General features: G+C 38.7%; 1 protein-coding gene across 6 annotated transcripts in view; it reads left to right on the top strand.

The window, feature by feature from the left end:
• The window catches only part of TTC29 (tetratricopeptide repeat domain 29), a 219,867-nt gene that overhangs the window by 116,821 nt on the left and 85,692 nt on the right, over positions 1-17,354 (top strand). For all 6 annotated transcript variants that reach the window (XM_065596440.1, XM_065596439.1, XM_005284274.5 and 3 more), the window contains 2 exons: positions 2,710-2,801; positions 13,224-13,347. In XM_065596440.1, coding sequence (XP_065452512.1) covers positions 2,710-2,801; positions 13,224-13,347 — 216 coding nt within the window. The remainder of the gene's footprint in view (positions 1-2,709; positions 2,802-13,223; positions 13,348-17,354) is intronic.

Below are 17,354 nucleotides of genomic sequence, written 5' to 3'. Positions count from 1 at the left end.
CCATTATGGAGGATAATGCTATGACAGGTGCTGTTCATGGGAGAACAGTGGCAGAGGGAAATGGAATCACCAGAAACATACATAAATTCAAATTTTTGTGTGGCTTAGTGTTGTGGCATGACATACTGTTTGAAATAAATGTTGTAAGCAAGAGACTCCAAGGTGTTGACCTTGATATATCTGGAGCAACAGAACAACTGGACAAAGCAAAGTCATACCTACAGTCTTACCAGTCAGATGAGGGATTTCAAAACGTTCTGAAGAGTGCACAGAAGTTGGCAGAGGAACTTCACACTGAAGCTATTTTCCCACCCATTCAAGAACACAAGAGTCACCAAAAAAGAAGACCTTTTGATTACAAGGCACGGGATGATCCCATAAGAGACCCCAAAAAACAATTCAAAGTTGAATTCTTTAACCAGGTGCTAGATTGTCAAATACAGTCAGTTGAAGAACGTTTCATGCAGCTCAAGGAACACAGCAGTATATTTGGAATGTTGTATGATATTCCCAAACTCCTCACTATACCTGAAGAAAACCTACACCAGCAATGCAGGACACTAGAGACAGTATTGACATATGATGACGTGTGATATTCATGCGAGTGATTTAGGTGATGAACTGAAAGCCCTTTCAAGATACATTTCAGCAGGATCAACTCCAAAGGCTGTTCTGGAATATATGTGCACAAATAAAATAACCACCCTCTTTCCAAATGCTTTTGTTGCTCTGCGCATACTTCTAACACTTCCTGTAACAGTTGCTAGTGGAGAACGCAGCTTCTCCAAGCTGAAGTTAATAAAAACACATCTACGCTCCACAATGACACAGGAGAGGCTGGTCGGCCTTGTAACCATCTCAATAGAGCATGAGCTGGCCCAGACTGTGGACCTTCAGGAATCAGTTCAAATCTTCGCAATCAAGAAGGCATGGAAAGCACCACTTTGATTATTCAAACAGATAAAAATGCCAGTGTTTACTATGCAGACAAGAAAAGTTACATTTGCTGTTCAGGCGTTTGAAAGTTAAGTGTTACTTAAAATTTTTGAACAAGGCATTTAAAGTTGTTAGTTCTCCTTTACTGGGGTAGGTAACAGAGCAGTACCATGAGAGGAGTAGAACAGGAAGAAGGCAGAATTGAGACCTTTCAAAGTTTTGGCCCAAGCGAGGGGGCATGGGGCATCATTTGAGCTCCCCGCCTCAGGTGCCAAAATGTTGTGGGCCAGCCTTGACAGGACCCCAAAATTCTTTAATTCTGCACCATTGAAGACTTTAATTTGAGCAAACACTCAGTCAAGAGAGAATTCCAAGCTGGTGCTACGAGCCTTATGACCAGTGTCATCTGTTCTCTTTTTGACATCTCATTTGCTTCAATGCTTCAATTCACAATGCTCTTCAAAACACAGGAAGTAATACTGCTGAATATGAAGAATGAAGCTCTGTTGATGAGGTACTGAAGAGGAAATAGTGCAGAATACATATTGGCAAATGTTGCTTTCCAGTGCATACATCGTTTAGATGACTCAAAAATAGAATGAGAATCCATGGAGGGTTGGATCAACTACCCCTACTCAGGCCTATACCAGACATGCACAGTAGACAACAAGAAATCTGAGTGGTAGAAGCAACAATAGGAGTGCTGAAATCCATGCTCACTGATGCTTGGCACACAGATGTTCTTCTTCTTTGAACCCTCTACTTTACCAGATGAAGAGAGATGAGCTCTTAATACAAAGTGCCCTTTCTTTTCCCACAACATAAACTGCCCTAGACAGGCATCGTGGGGTAGGTAAGGTGCTGTCATATGTCCCTTTACACCTCCCATCCCCCTTCAGTCTGGTAAATGACATTCACTAATCCTTTCTTGGAAATGTGCAAAAAGGATTTCCATAGATAGTCTTTGGAGATTTCCTGTGTCCTCATGTGTGTAATAGGTTGGGTCAAGGAACAAAGAGGGAGGGAGGAAAGAATGGGATTTCATTTTATATGCCTTCCCTCCTCATCCCCATTGAAAAAAAATGGATGAAAAAGGGAAATTATGCAATACAGATGATGTCAGTGTTAAATTAAATTAAGATCATATGTTTCTTGGTGGCAGCTGTTATCCTTTGATTATAGAAGAGGTCATGTTAATGGAGTACATTCCAAACAAGTATTAACAAATTGCTTGTGTGCTGGAATAATTAGTAGTGCATGTAATGAAATGATCTACAATATTCTTTTCTGATTAACCCTAGCTTAATATACAGCCTACAATTTATTCAATTTCCTTTATGCCTCAGAACTGTACCAAAAGCAGAGTTCTCATAATTAGTGTTTTAAAGAAACACTGAAATGCACATTTTCTATCATATCAAAATATATCACATATGAATGCAGAATGCGGTCTTAAAATATTGACTCATAGATTTCTTTAAAAATATGCAGAGCTCCTAAAATCTATTAAATTATAGATAAGCAAATTATTTTGTAAATCGCATATTTGTTTGGTTTTCTGTAGTACCAAAAGAGTGATTTAAGGAAATTGGACATCCTTCTGTTTATTACTTGTAATTGTTGCATATACAAAAATGAAATAATGATAAAAAGTAGCACTCTGTAGATAATAAAAATGGCATGTTAGCTCCTTGTATGGACAGATCGATTCTAAATCAAAAGCAGTAATGTTTGATGTTATGTTTTTATTGTTTGTTTTTTCCTGCCTCACAGACTCTGAACACCTACAAAGAAATCTCCACAGAACTGTGTGATATTGTTGGCCTAGGTAGAGCATATCAAGCTATAGCCAAGGTCCTGGTAAGGTAGGTTAGCACACCCTTGTCTTGCTGTCAGTGCAAATTCATTCAACTGTGAAAGACTTAAATTGTTAGAGGTCTGTCAGTTCCCATTACTGACTGCTTAAATTTTAAGCAGTGCCCTTCTTCCAGTAAGTGACCCTTTCATCGTAAGTTATTTTAAACCAGCACAGTTTTTTAAAAGTGCATGAGCAAAGCTTTTCCTGTCTTTTTTGTTTGTTTGTTTGTTTTGTTTTTATATTTTCAAAAAGTTAGGAAAAGACCTTGCTGAAAGACAGAAATTCAGTCATATTTTACAGGTTAAAAAGCAGAAAGCCTAGAAAAGTATAGTATGCTCCAGTAAGTGTGCCTCAGTGTAACCTTTCAAGAACTCTTCTTAACAGAAGTTTCCATTTATTGTTCTACCTCACTTTTTCCATCGAGACATTTGTGTTTTGAGCATGTATGGGTAAACAGTTTGTTGCAAATATAATTCTTCTCTGTTGTTTCAGTCCAGCATTTTGAGCCTTTAAAAGCCTCTGCCTGATGGATTAATTTGAAATTAGAACTTTTACAAAAATCATTGATACAAAATAATATAATGCAATTAAATATGATCAATAAAAGCAAGGAAATTCAAAGTTAAAGTTTATGGATTGCCCTTGACTCATTCTGTTGTGCGTAGGTATTGCAGGATACATGATGTATACATACTATTCCAAGACTCCAACAATATCTGCACAAATCAGCCTTTATGGGAAAGAGAGCACTTGTACAAGGCAGGGATGGAGAGAAAGGGCTGACCAGACAGACACAACTAACATTTCCTTTCTCATCCTGGTTGCCATCAAAAGGTCCCAGCTTTGCCTATAATGAGCCCTTTCATAAATTCCCCCATTATTTCTCTATCACCAGTGCAGCACCACCATTGCTAGCAACAATGGGAGAGCTGGATCTGACTGTCCACTGGTTCTTTTACCACTGTGCCATCTAAATCTGCTTTGAGCAGGGGAAAACTTGCTGCCTGACTTACATCAGCCAGACTTATCTCTAGCAGTCCCTTTACTGCCAACAACCCTATTTAGAACTGGGCTCTGAGCAGAGGAGAGAGTATCATCCTGTGACTCTGTGGAGGCAATACACTTGGAGAACAGAGTTACTATTAAGTAACTCCTTTATCTTTTTTGTGACATCTGATTAAAAAAAATTAAAGCACCTAAGAAATTTAAGCCCTTAGGTCTCATTTTCAAAAGTGAGTTAAGCACTTAGCGTAAGGCCAAGTCTACACTATAAACTTACATCGGTATTACTGCGTTGCTCGGGGGGGTGAAAAATCCACACCCCTGAGTGACACAGTTATACTGACCTACCCCCAGGTGTAGACAGCACTATGTCAACAGGAGGGCTTCGAAATAGCTACCACCTCTTGCGGAGGTAGATTAATTATGCTGATGGGAGAAGCTCTCCCATTGGCATAGTAGCATCTTCACTGAAGCATAACGGGCCACAGCTGTACCAGTGCAGCTACCCCGCTGCAGCGTTTTAAGTGTAGACCTACCCTTAGTCTCATCGAAAGTCAGTGAGTCTTAGACTTCTCAGTCTTTTAGGTGCTTTTGAAAATTTTACCCATTGTCTCCACAGAGCTCCATTGTAGGAGACCAGCTAGCACTGACTCCCTAACGTGAACTGAGAAGTCCTGCTAACTGAACAATGACTATGGTATTGCCCTCCTGAAATCAGCATCAGTTCTTGATGCAGTGTTGAGAGACTAGTGATTCATGAAAGTGTGAACTGAATTTCAAGATTTTAGATAATGGCACACTGCAGATTCTTGCCACTGATGCTGCTACCTCCCTAGCTCAGTGTTTCCCAAGATGTTTGGTACACAAACATCAGGTAGGTTATAACATGATTGGATGCACGATTTTATCCACTTAAACAACTTTAGAGCTGAACTGTCTTCATTGGTAGATATTTCTCCAAAGTCCACAAGTACTCTGACTTTCTAAACAACTTCATTCTGATTAAGTAGTAACTAAAAGTTCTTTTATCATTCATGGTATGTACCCTCTCTTCCCCAGCATGCCTATGGGGATTCTGCGGAAAATACAGACATTGATATAGACTGAGGTGAAACTCTGATACTGTTTTTGCAGAAATTTTGGGCAAAGTCTGCATATCACATTGTCATTGTGAAATGTAGTATAAGGTGGAAGGGTCATCAGGTCCTGCAATTCCAAGGCCCCCTGGCTGATTTAATGGCCATGAAGAATGAGAACTTCAGCAAGAGGGTGGTACAGACCACAGGATCCCATAAACTTAAAGGGCTCTTCTATGAGTTTGTGTAGTGCCACAAGTTCCAAGGATCAGCAGAATCCCAAATGGGAAGAAACAAGTCTGTAACATCCCTTTAATAAATATTCTAAGAAGGGATGGTTACATTCCATGATATAGGCAGATATAACAGCTAAGTAGATGTTAGTGGAAGCTAATGACAGCCTTCATACCATCAGAAACTAGAGAAATTCTAAAATAACTGAAACTGGCCATAAAAATGGGTCCAGGTCTTTTTCTTAAGGTAACATTTTAAATTGCCTTGCATGGAGACAGGTTTCAGATGGTATGCATCCGAAGAAGTGGGCTGTAGTCCACAAAAGCTTATGCTCTAATAAATTTGTTAGTCTCTAAGGTGCCACAAGAACTCCTGTTCTTTTTGCGGATACAGACTAACACGGCTGCTACTCTGAAAGGTTTCAGAGTGATAGCCGTGTTAGTCTGTATCAGCAAAAACAATGAGGAGTCCTTCTTGCACGTAAGAGACTAACAAATGTATTTGGGCATAAGCTTTCGTGGGCTAGAACCCACTTCATCGGATGCATGAAGTGAAAAATACAGGAGCAGGTATAAATACATGAAAGAATGGGGGTTGCTTTACCAAGTGTGAGGTCTGTCTAATGAGATAAATCAATTAACAGCAGGATACCGAGGAAGGAAAAATAACTTTTTAAGTGGTAAGAGAGTGGCCTATTACAGACAGTTGACAAAAAGGTGTGAGTAACAGTAGGGAGAAATTAATATTGGGGAAATTAAGTTTAGGTTTTGTAATGACCCAACCACTCCCAGTCTTTATTCAGGCTTAATCTGATGGTATCCAGTTTGCAAATTAATTCCAGTTCTGCAGCTTCATGTTGGAGTCTGTTTTTTAAGTTTTTTTGTTGAAGAATTGCCACTTTTAGGGTCTGTTATTGAGTGACCAGGGAGATTGAAGTGTTCTCTTACCGGTTTTTGAATGTTATGATTCCTGATGTCAGATTGGTGTCCATTTATGCTTTTGCATAGAGACTGTCCAGTTTGGCCAATGTACATTGCAGAGGGGCATTGCTGGCACATGATGGCATATATCACATTGGTAGATGTGCAGGTGAATGAGCCCTGGATGGTGTGGCTGATGTGGTTAGGTCCTATGATGGTGTCCCTTGAATAGTTATGCGGACAGAGTTGGCACCAGGGTTTTTATCAGGGTTTGGTTCCTAGGTTGGTGTTTTTGTTGTGTGGTGTGTAGTTGCTGGTGAGTATTTGCTTTGGGTTGGGGGGCTGTCTGTAGGTGAGGACTGGCCTGTCTCCCAAGGTCTGTGAAAGTGAGGGATCGTCCTTCAGGATAGGTTGTAGATCCTTGATGATGCGCTGGAGAGGTTTTAGTTGGGGGCTGTAGGTGACTGCTAGTGGCATTCTGTTACTTTCTTTGTTGGGCCTGTCTTGTAGTAGGTGACTTCTCGGTACCCTTCTGGCTCTGTCAATCTGTTTCTTCTCTTCACCAGGTGGGTATTGCAGTTTTAAGAACGCTTGATAGAGATTCTGTAAGTGTTTGTCTCTGTCTGAGGGACACCATCAAAAACCAGTAGGAGAACACTTCAGTCTCTCTGGTCACTCACTAACAGACCTAAAAGGGACAATTCTTCAACAAAAAAACTTCAAAAACAGACTCCAACATGAAGCTGCAGAACTGGAATTAATTTGCAAACTGGATATCATCAGATTAGGCCTGAATAAATACTGGGAGTGGTTGGATCATTACAAAACCTAAACTTAATTTCCCCAATATTAATTTCTCCCTACTGTTACTCACACTTTTTTGTCAACTGTCTGTAATAGGCCACTCTCTTACCACTTCAAAAGTTATTTTTCCTTCCTTGGTATCCTGCTGTTAATTGATTTATCTCGTTAGACTGACCTCACACTGGGTAAAGCAACCCCCATCCTTTCATGTATTTATACCTGCTCCTGTATTTTTCACTTCATGTATCTGATGAAGTGGGTTCTAGCCCACAAAAGCTTATGCCCATATAAATTTGTTAGTCTCTAAGGTGCCACAAGGACTCCTCATTATTTTAAATTGGTTCCATTTGGCCATATAACACCTCCTAGTGGATGGCTTCTGGACTCTAACAGAATAGCTTTGATCTCTTTGGACAAGCATAAATCTACTTGACCTTAGAAATCTAGCAACCATACTGTCAGTAGAAGTGACTTAAGATTTGAGAGCATTACCCTATTCTGCTCAAACAAAGTATCATGACTGGGTAAAGATTAATGAGAGCCAATAGTTCCAAGAACCAGTTTTGCCCAGCCCAGATGATCATGACTAAGATCACTCTGGATCTGTTTTGTTGAATCTTCCTCAATATTACGTGGATGAGGGGAAATGAAAGACAGGTGTAAAGGAGCGCTTTCCCCAATGTAAAAAAGGGCATGTGATACACATTGTAGGTCCCCGTTCACTCTCACACAGAACTTTGGATGCTTATTGTTCTGACCTGTGTCTGGATGACCCCACTGGAAAATACTGGATGAGCCAGTGAAGGTTTGAATGACTTCCCATCATGATTCATAACCTTTAGAAAGGCAGATTTCTACCGACTCAGAAAAATAGTAGGCAAGGTCCTATGGAAAGACCAATTAAGAAGAAAGGGATTCAAAGTCAACATCAAGTTATTCCGATGCAGAGGAAAGATAAGAAGAGCCCCAGGAGGTCAGTGTGGCTGCATAAGGAGCTTCTAACTATCTAAAAACCAAAAGGGCTACATACAGGAAATGGAAGGAAGGGCATGTCCTCAAGGAAGTATACATGGGAATAGCGTGAGTGTGTAGGGACAAAATCAGGAAAGCCAAGGCAAAGAATGGCAAGAAATGCTAGAGATAACAAGAAGGGGTTCTTCAAATATGTCAGACGAAAAAGAAAGATCAAGGACGGTGTGGGTACACTGCTCAATGGAGAAAGTGAGCTGGTAACGAAAGATGATAGGAAGGCAGAGCTGCTCAATGCCTTCTTTGCTTCAGTCTTCTCCCCAAAAAAATAACAGGTGATTGGACAACTAATGAAGTCAAGGGAAGGAATGCTGTAAATATGGGATAAGTAAAGAACACATCAGAGATCTTCTGACCAATTTGAATGAATTCAAATCAACAGGGCTGGATGCTATTCACCCAAGGATACTGAAGAAATTAGCAGAAGAAATCTCAGAGCCACTAGCAATAATATTTACAAAGTCATGTATGACAGGAAAGATTCCAGTAGGCTGGAAAAGGGCTAATGTAGTGCCCATCTTTAAAAAGGGGGGAAAGGAGGAGCCGGGGAAATATAGACGAGTCAGCATGACTTCAATACCTAGGAAGCTGCTAGAGCAATGTATAAAACATTCCATTTGCGAATACCTGGCAGATGAAGAGGTAATCACTAGTGGCCAACATAGATTTACCAAGAACAAATCATGCCAAACCAGCTTGATTTCCTTCTTTGACAGGGTAACTGATTTGGGGTGGATAGGGTGAATGCGATGGAGATAATATACTTGGACTTCAGCGAGGCTTTTGACACAGTCCTACATGACATTCTGATAAGTGAGCAGGAGAAATGCAGGCTCAACAGCACTACCATTAAGTGGATACATAATTGGTTAAACAATCGCAAACTAAGAGTCACTGATAATGGAATGATTTCGGGTTGGAGGGAGGTTTCAAGTGGGGTTCCACAGGGATCTGTTCTGGGTCTGGTGGTGTTTAACATCTTTATTAATGTCCTGGATTTAGGAATAGAGAGCATACTGATCAAGTTTGCAGATGACACAAAGCTAGTGGGGGTTGCCAATACTTTGGAAGATAGAGCTAAAATTTAGAGAGAGTTTGATAAATTGAAGAACTGGGCTATAGACAACAAAATGTAATTCACCAAAGATAAATGTATGGTGCTACACTTAGGGAAGAAAAACAAAATGCACAAATATAGAATGAGGGGAAACTGGCTTGGCAGCAGCACTGCTGAGAAGAATCTGGGAGTTGTGGTGGATCACAATCTCCACGTGAGTCAGCAATGCAATGCTGTTGCAAAAAAAGCAAATGTAATATTAGGTTGCATTATCCGAGACAAGTCCCGGGATGTGATAGTCCCACTCTACTTGGCGCTGGTTAGGCCTGAACTGGAGTACTATGTCCAATTTTGGTCACCAGTGTATCGAAAGGATGAAGAGAAACTGGAAAGGATCCAGAGGCAAGTGACAAAGATGAGCAAAAGGATGGAGTGCAAGCCTTATGAGGAAAGTCTGAAGGAACTGGGTATGTTTAGTTTGGAAAAGAGAAGGTTAAGGGGGGACATGATAGCGGTACTCAGATATTTGAAAGGACACCATAAAAAAAGATGGAGAAAAGTTCTTTTTTGCCACAGAGGGCAGGACAAGAGGCAATGGGTTCAAACTACAGCATAACAGATTTAGATTAAATCGCAGGAAAAACTTCCTAACTGTAAGAACAGTAGGACAATGGAACAGACATCCTAGGGAGGTCATGGAAGCTTCTTCGCTGGAGATTTTCAAAAGGAGGCTGGATCTGGAGACTTGGATGAACAGTAGGACAATGGAACAGACATCCTAGGGAGGTCATGGAAGCTTCTTCACTGGAGGTTTTCAAAAGGAAGCTGGATCTGGAGGCTTGGATGATTTAGACACAAGAAATCCTGCATCTTGACAGGGAGTTAGACTAGATGAGCCTTGCGGTCCCTTCTAACCCTATGATTCTATGATTCTAACCTTCAGACCCAGGTTATTGGTGCAGAATAGACCGGGTCACCTCATTTTGAATGCATCATTCCACTGATTGCCTCTTAACACAACAGAGTTGAACAAGCTTCTCTGGTCATTCAGGTAATATATCACAACTGCAGTGTATTGCCCTCTGATCCATGGGGAACCAGCCTGTTGTCCCATATATTTTGCAGTTTTATATGGAGTCTTGGAGATCTTAACCATGCTACTGAAGCCTGATTGGAGATTTCTAGGCCTATCGTTATTTGAGGTGCAGTCTGGTATAAGGGCATCACCTTCAAGATAATCTCTGGTGGTGTCCTCTGTAGTAAAGAGAGGCATGTTGTGGACACTGGGTTGTACATCAGATTCAGCCACCCTCGCAAGACTTGCTTGAGCAATGTCACAAAAGGTTTAGGCCTCCATAATGCCTAACACTTGCAGAGAAAGTTCCATTGGCTCATTTAGCCTGAATCGAGAAAACAAGAGTTACTGCAGGTATGTAATACCTTTTACTTAAGCAATCATAACTGCCCTATGGAGTCATGAATGCCAATGTTGTAAGGAAGTACATATCTCACAAGTATAGGAGGGTAATATCTTAGGAAGCAGAACATGTATAGTTATGCAAAGCATGTAGAATTTTTGAAAAATATGCATTTTTGAAAGAACCATAAAATTATAGTTGATTGAGATGGATAAGACCTATTTATAACATTATTAGTGCATCTTACTGTCCAATGCAGAGTTGTTTCTGACAGACTGTATTTTAGTGCTTTGTCTGGACTAGTTTTAAATGTCTCAAGCTATAGGCTTCCATAACTTCTTTTGGAAGACTATTCTACCATCTAGTAGCAGAGCTCTTTAGTAGTGTGAGAATTACCTTTTCGTTATTAATCAAATTAATTTCCTTTTGCCTGAGAGAAATTATATGCCTTAGTAATTTTTATATTTTCTATAAATGGAACATAAGGTCTTTGATGTGAAATATCCAAAAATGACCAAAAATACATCAAAACATTTCTATTAATTCATGAGATTAAGAAAACCTTTTTACATTTTCTCCTGTCACTGATTCCATTTGCCTTATTACTTTCAGCCTCTAGCCCACAAACTTGGTGGCACAATCAACAAACCCCTTAGTGGCTGTTTCATCTCTGCTCTATTTGATTTCTCCACTCTGAGTAAATGATTAAGTTTTCATGCATTGGTTCAACCAAAATCTATGTTCACTCAACCACATCCTTTATTGATTACTTCTACTGCAAACAGTAGGCCAAGTGTGATATACATAATTGGACAGTTGTCAGGGGATGTGGGTGTTAACAGTCCTGTTTTCCCAGTTGGAAACTGGAATCACCTTGATACACAAATATTCTGCACTGTTTCATTCTCATCCTTTGGACCGAGGAGTTCTTTTCCTCAGAATATATGTTTTTAACTCTCTAAGGTCTGGTTGAATGGATTTAATGATTATACCATATAATATGCTGTTCAAGTTGCACCTGTGCACTGCATATAGAAAACTAGAAAAACTGGAATTAATATTTGTCTAACACTTTAACCTTGTCCTTTAACTTATATAAATCATGTGCCATGCTTCTGTGTGGAAATGTTTGATTTTCTCCCCTTTGGAAGAAAGATAGGTTTCCAAATATGTTTCTAATTCTAAAATTCAGAAACCTTTTGACATTGAGCAAATGTTTACAATTCAGTACATTTCATATTGTAGTGCTGTTTAAATATGTTCATTTAATAATTTTGATAAATAGAATTCTACTCATTTAAAAATATATTCTTTACTCTAACATAATACTTGAACATTTTAAGCACCCTGTTAAATTCTGGATGTTTTGGCAGCCTATTGCAATAGTGCAGCTGACTCCACTTATCTAGAGGCGGTCGCAGCAAAATTAAAGATTTGCATCAAAGCTTCACTGTTTTTTCCTGTTCAGTGGCAGGAACTTCACTGTTCTGATTACTCTGTTTGCATAAGCCAATTAAGGAACCATAGCAGACATAGCACCATCAAATTCTGGAAACATGTATCCCTAATATGGTTTATATTAAAAGGATTAGTTTAAATAAACCTCAGTCAGTCATTTGTTGCAGGAATATAATTTAAAGGTATTTTAAAATAGTATGAATTTTCGTCACTTACAGGAACTTAAATTTGTGAGGATCTAAATTAGGACTGGATGTTTTTTGGCTGGCTTGGTGACTTGACATATAGCATGCTGCACTACTACGTTAGAGACTCAGGTTCATGGCTTATATTGAGGTCAGCTGCAGTGACAGTCAGCCTTAAAGAGAAAAAGAGTGCAGTGCTTCACTCGTAAGCAAACTCGAGCATCTGGCCTAGAGGGCAGAGATACTATATTGTTAACATGGCCAGCTTTATTAAAAATGATATGTGAAAATATTATTGTCAAAGTCATTAGCCAATTTGCATCCTAGATTCAGAGTAACCTCAAGTAGCTTGAATCTCAGTGGGAATTGGAGGTGACCCCTGCAATCCATAGTTTATAGGGCAGCCTGGATGACTGCAGCGACCGTTAGTCTGTGCAGCCAAACAGCAGCATTACATCCTGAAGGAGGCTACCAGCTCTATGGTCTACAGTGTTAGTGTCATTATATTGCTGCTGCTGTACAAGAAGAGAGAGGATTCTAAAGCAAACAGTGGCATTCATGAGTGCTGGGGGCAGAAAAATATAAAAGCAAGATTCTCACTGACAAACTAATATGCTTAGTCCCCTCCCTCGGCATGTTATCTCAATTTGGTCGCTAGGTGAGGTCTGACCTATGTGTGACCAGATGCTGATTACATAAAGCAACATTTTAGAGTACCGGAAACTCAGAAACGCATTGTAAATAATAACCTACCTATTTTGTTCATTCTTGGTACTAAAAATAATGCAACAATACACTGGAAATTTAGGAAATGTATTTTTTCTTATTGTGTATGGAGGACCTAATTCTGCCCCTTGTCAGCTACAACTGGTTAATAACATAGTAAAAACATCCTGATTGATTAATAACTTAGATTGGTTAATAATTAAATCACACAATGTTTTAATATCATGTGCTGCAAAGAGCTGCAGGAGACACAGTAAAGAGCCACTTGTAGCTCACAAGTCTCAGTCTGAGTATCACTGCCCTACATGCCTCCATGGAGGCAGCAGATATGCAAATGAGGACAGAATTGGGTTCCAAATTTCACCCCAAAGCAAGTTAGTAAATACAGTTTCTAGACTTCTGTACTTCAAAATAAGTCTGCTAAGGGAAGCAATGACAGATTATCAGCTATAGTCTATTGAAGTGTATGAAGAAACAACCTCAATAAAAATTTAATTGCAACCTTTGTCATTTGTTTTAGTCAGGGGAAAGTGACTGAGGCTATTGAGTACTTGGAAAAGTTTGTGACAGTTGCCAAGAGTGCTCAGCTAAGCCGAAGTCTAGTGGATGCATGCATATCCCTTGGAGATATTTACAATGAAAGAGTAAGTATTAATTATAATGATGATGCCCTACAGTTGATTGTAATTTAGGGTCAAAATCTGTGTTCTTGTATGCGAGACTGTCTCATCAGAATCTGATGAATGTATTGATTCAGATAGGAATTTCTCCTTTATTGCCAAATGACTAGGTATGGATGTGAACTGGAATGCCAATTCTGAACACTTTTGGGTAACGTTAAAATGTGTTTCTAAACCCAGATCCAAATTTCACAATAAGGATGTAATTCTGTAATGAGTCAAACCCCAAATCCAAACAACCCCATATTTCAACTCTGTCAATGGTCTGGGTCCAGTTATGCAGCTTGGGCACATCTATACAAATTAACAATTAAATCACAAATAAATATCCTATAGAATACCCCTGTACAGTATAACTACTGCTCTTTGAAGATTAACAAATGGACAAATAAAAATTCTAACCTACTACACTGGTGGAGATTTAAATCTTTTAGCCTAATTTGCTATGTGTGCTCTGCCAGCATAATTCAGGAAGTGACTTCCAGTAGAAGAAAGTCCTCCGGGGGAGTGTATCAGTAGTGCAAAATCTTTTTCCTCACACATGTGCTCGCATGCACTCACACACATTCTACTTAATGGCCTTGATTTGGTCTGTGCAACCCAGAAAATAGACAGTGCTGGGCAAGGCAAGGTTGGGGTACCCATGAAATCTGCTGATTTAACTTATCTCCCAGACAGCTTCCTTTTGAACTAGGCCTGATATTTAAAACTGTCCTGTGGTGAAACCCCAAATGAAGGCACTAGCTGCCTTTCTTTCCATGTAATAAAAGCCTCTGCCAGTGCAGCTGCCCATGCAGGGACAAATAAAACCTGAAAGAGTATTCAGAAAAAAAGTATTTGATGCTAACTGTTTTTAAAACATTTTTGAATTTGAAATGATACATGGAATCATGTTGAAATAATAAGTAATAAAAGAAAATTGTACCCATCTTGTTCAGCCCTGCTAGTTGCAGAAGGTGGAAAGGCATTTTCACCATGAATAAATTCTATATAAATATTGAAGATGAAGTTTTAAATTACTAAGAGCATTTCTGAGCTAAGGCTACCATAGTGCTGAAAAAGTGAGGGAGCTCTATGGGTATGCAGCAACCATAAATCTGGTATTTCCTAACTTTCAAATGCTTGATTTGGCGACCTAAATAACATTCTTTTAATTTATTCTACAGCTGCATGTCCACCTTAGAAATTGCAACCCCCAAATGACTCCTTACTTTTATGTTTTATCTTATACAGAATTCCCAATGCAAAGGTTACTGTCCTGTGATGTTGCTTAAGCAATGAAACAAAGTCTATGCTGTAATCTTTGAATTAACCTGGGACTTCAATATTATGATATTCTCATTTAAAGATTTGCTCCTTAATGCAAATGCAAAAGACTCGGCCTTTATAAAAAATGGTCTTGAAAGCCAAAGAATTTGCAAGGTATATAAGAAATATATTTAAAATGTACCTTTATTGTAGTTTAGTGGATTTGGAAGTCAGAATAAAATAGGCTTATATCAACAATAGAGTTAAATATTTCCCCTCCACAGTTCAGGCAAGTGTTGCAAAATATTTAACTCAAACTCTGGTTAACTGCCATTTACAGTCTTCTGCCATCATTGCTGATTACCAACTGCATTCAAAGTGATCTTCTGTAACAATCAGCCTTCTCCTACATGTTCTCCTTAAGTTTTGTTTGTGATATCAGAATTCAAAATTGATTGGTGTCTCAGCACTGAATTATGGTATCACAAAAAGAAAGAAATACAGAGAAAGAATATTACTTTTAAATATTCTTGGGGATTTTTGTAAAATATGTTACTTTAAAAGTATGGCAATATTTCTTTAAAACTAAAAACGTATAGTGAGAGCTCACTGCATTATGTTAAATGACATCTTTTTTCAAACTGTCATTCTGAAACAATGTATAAGTCTCATGAAATTAAAAATACTAAAGCAAAAGCATATATCTGCTCTGCAGAGTTCTTTCCTTCATTTGGTTCATTTTAAGGAATGTGTTACTTTTCTTGTTACAGTTATTGTTGTTACTATTTAGTTTTAGAAATCATACTACTTGAAACATCAATAGCAAATTATATTTCTACTTGATAGGAAATAGGGTTTTCTTTTAATGGTATATATCAAATAACATGTAGTTTAACTAGCCTTAGTTTAGTATTAGCTCTCAGCATAAATATAGGAGTGATTTTGCAAGACTAAACAAGTTCTGAGAGTTCTAAATCCTAGTTAGTCTCAACAAAAATTGAGGAAGGGACTGTCCACAGGAAAATAGTGCTGGATTATGTGACTGAAAAGAACTCTCTGCTCCAATATGCAAGCCAGGTTGCTACTTCTATCACTGAAGAATTTTTTCTAGTGATTGGTGTTTTTTAAATCATATCCCATTAAGCTGCATATTTAACATCAGAAATACACTTTTCCTTTTTACAATGCTGACCATGCTCATGAGGTTTTGTATGCATAAAAAAAAATCACATCTACCCATAGCTCCTTCTCACCAGGAAGCCCTCTAAACCTCCACAGTCTAATCAGACTCCCAAATTACACAGGGGAACTGAAATCTTCAGTGGGGAGTGGGGACTTAGTCAAGTTAAAAGTAAAGGGGTCAAGCAGCTGACATCTCTGAAAAACACTCGTGTGCCAGGAAGGATGTACCCAACAAGGGCTGCAGAATTCCATGGGACTTTGAGGGATGGAAACTGATCCACTATGGCTGCTAATAATAGGAACATAGGAATTGCCATACTGGGTCAGACCAGTTGTCCATCTAATATGTGTTCTTGGTCAGTGGCCAGTTTCAGCTGCTTCAAACAAAGACACGGAATGCCTGTAAGAGGCAGTTATATGATAATTTGCCTCCAGGGAAGGTTTCAATCTAACCCCACTAGTGAAAGTTTGGCTTATGCCCTAACACTTGATCCTTTATATCCCTTCCAAAACATTTATCTATTTTTAAAATATTTACGATTACAATTTGGATATTCTTGTTACTCATATCAGTGTCCAATCTCTTTTTTAAATCTTAAACTCTTGGCCTCCATGATATCTTCTGCTAACTCTGCACTGTGTGAAAAAAAAATTTCTTTAATTAGTTTTGAATTTGCTGCCTTTCATTTATATCAAATGCCCTCTTGTTTTTTGTTTATGAGAGAGAATCTTCCCAATTTATCTTTTCTGTACCATTTGTTATTTGGTGTGCTTTAATCAAGTCGTATCTTATCTCCTGTCTAGTGTAGGCAGTTCAGTTTTTTTACTCTCTCTTCATAGGGTGGTTTTTTCATGGCCCTAGTCATTCTCATGATATATCTCTGAACCTCATTTATTGCTGCTGTATCTTTTTTGAGGTGGAGTAAATAGAACTGAACACAGTATTCCAAGCGAGGGCATACCATTTATTTATATAATCTCACATTATAATATTTTCAGTATTCTTTTCCATCTCATTCCTTATGCATCCTAACATTTTGTTTGGTTTTATTAATATATTATATTTTATTTTTAAGGCTGCTGCACATTGAGCAGATATCTTCACTGAGATGTTCATATGGATGCCTGGCTCTTTTTCCTGAGCTGATACAGTTAATTTATAACCCAATAAGTGTAATAAGTAATTCAAATTATACCCTCCAATGTGCATTTGGCATTTTTCAACATTGAATTGCATTTACCATCATGTTGCCCATTGACCGACTTTGGTTAGATTCTTCTGAAGTTCCTCCCAGTCTTCCGTGGTCTTGACTAACTGAAATAATTTTGTGTCCTTTGCAAGTTTGCCACTTTACTACTCGTCCCCTTTTCCAGATAACTAAACAAACAAATTAAACAACACCGATGCTAGTACAGAATCTTGTGGCACCCTATTTTTAAAAACTATAGGTGTGCCACTTGCTACCCTCTATTATAGTATCTGATTTTTATGAGAGATTCCATATATTTGCTGGCAACTCAGCCACTTCAGTTTCAGGTTC

Source organism: Chrysemys picta, chromosome 5 (assembly GCF_011386835.1).
Source record: "Chrysemys picta bellii isolate R12L10 chromosome 5, ASM1138683v2, whole genome shotgun sequence".
NCBI classification, from domain to species: domain Eukaryota; kingdom Metazoa; phylum Chordata; order Testudines; family Emydidae; genus Chrysemys; species Chrysemys picta.
The sequence above is the reverse complement of the archived record's forward strand: the minus strand, read 5'-3'. Positions and strand labels throughout refer to the sequence as shown.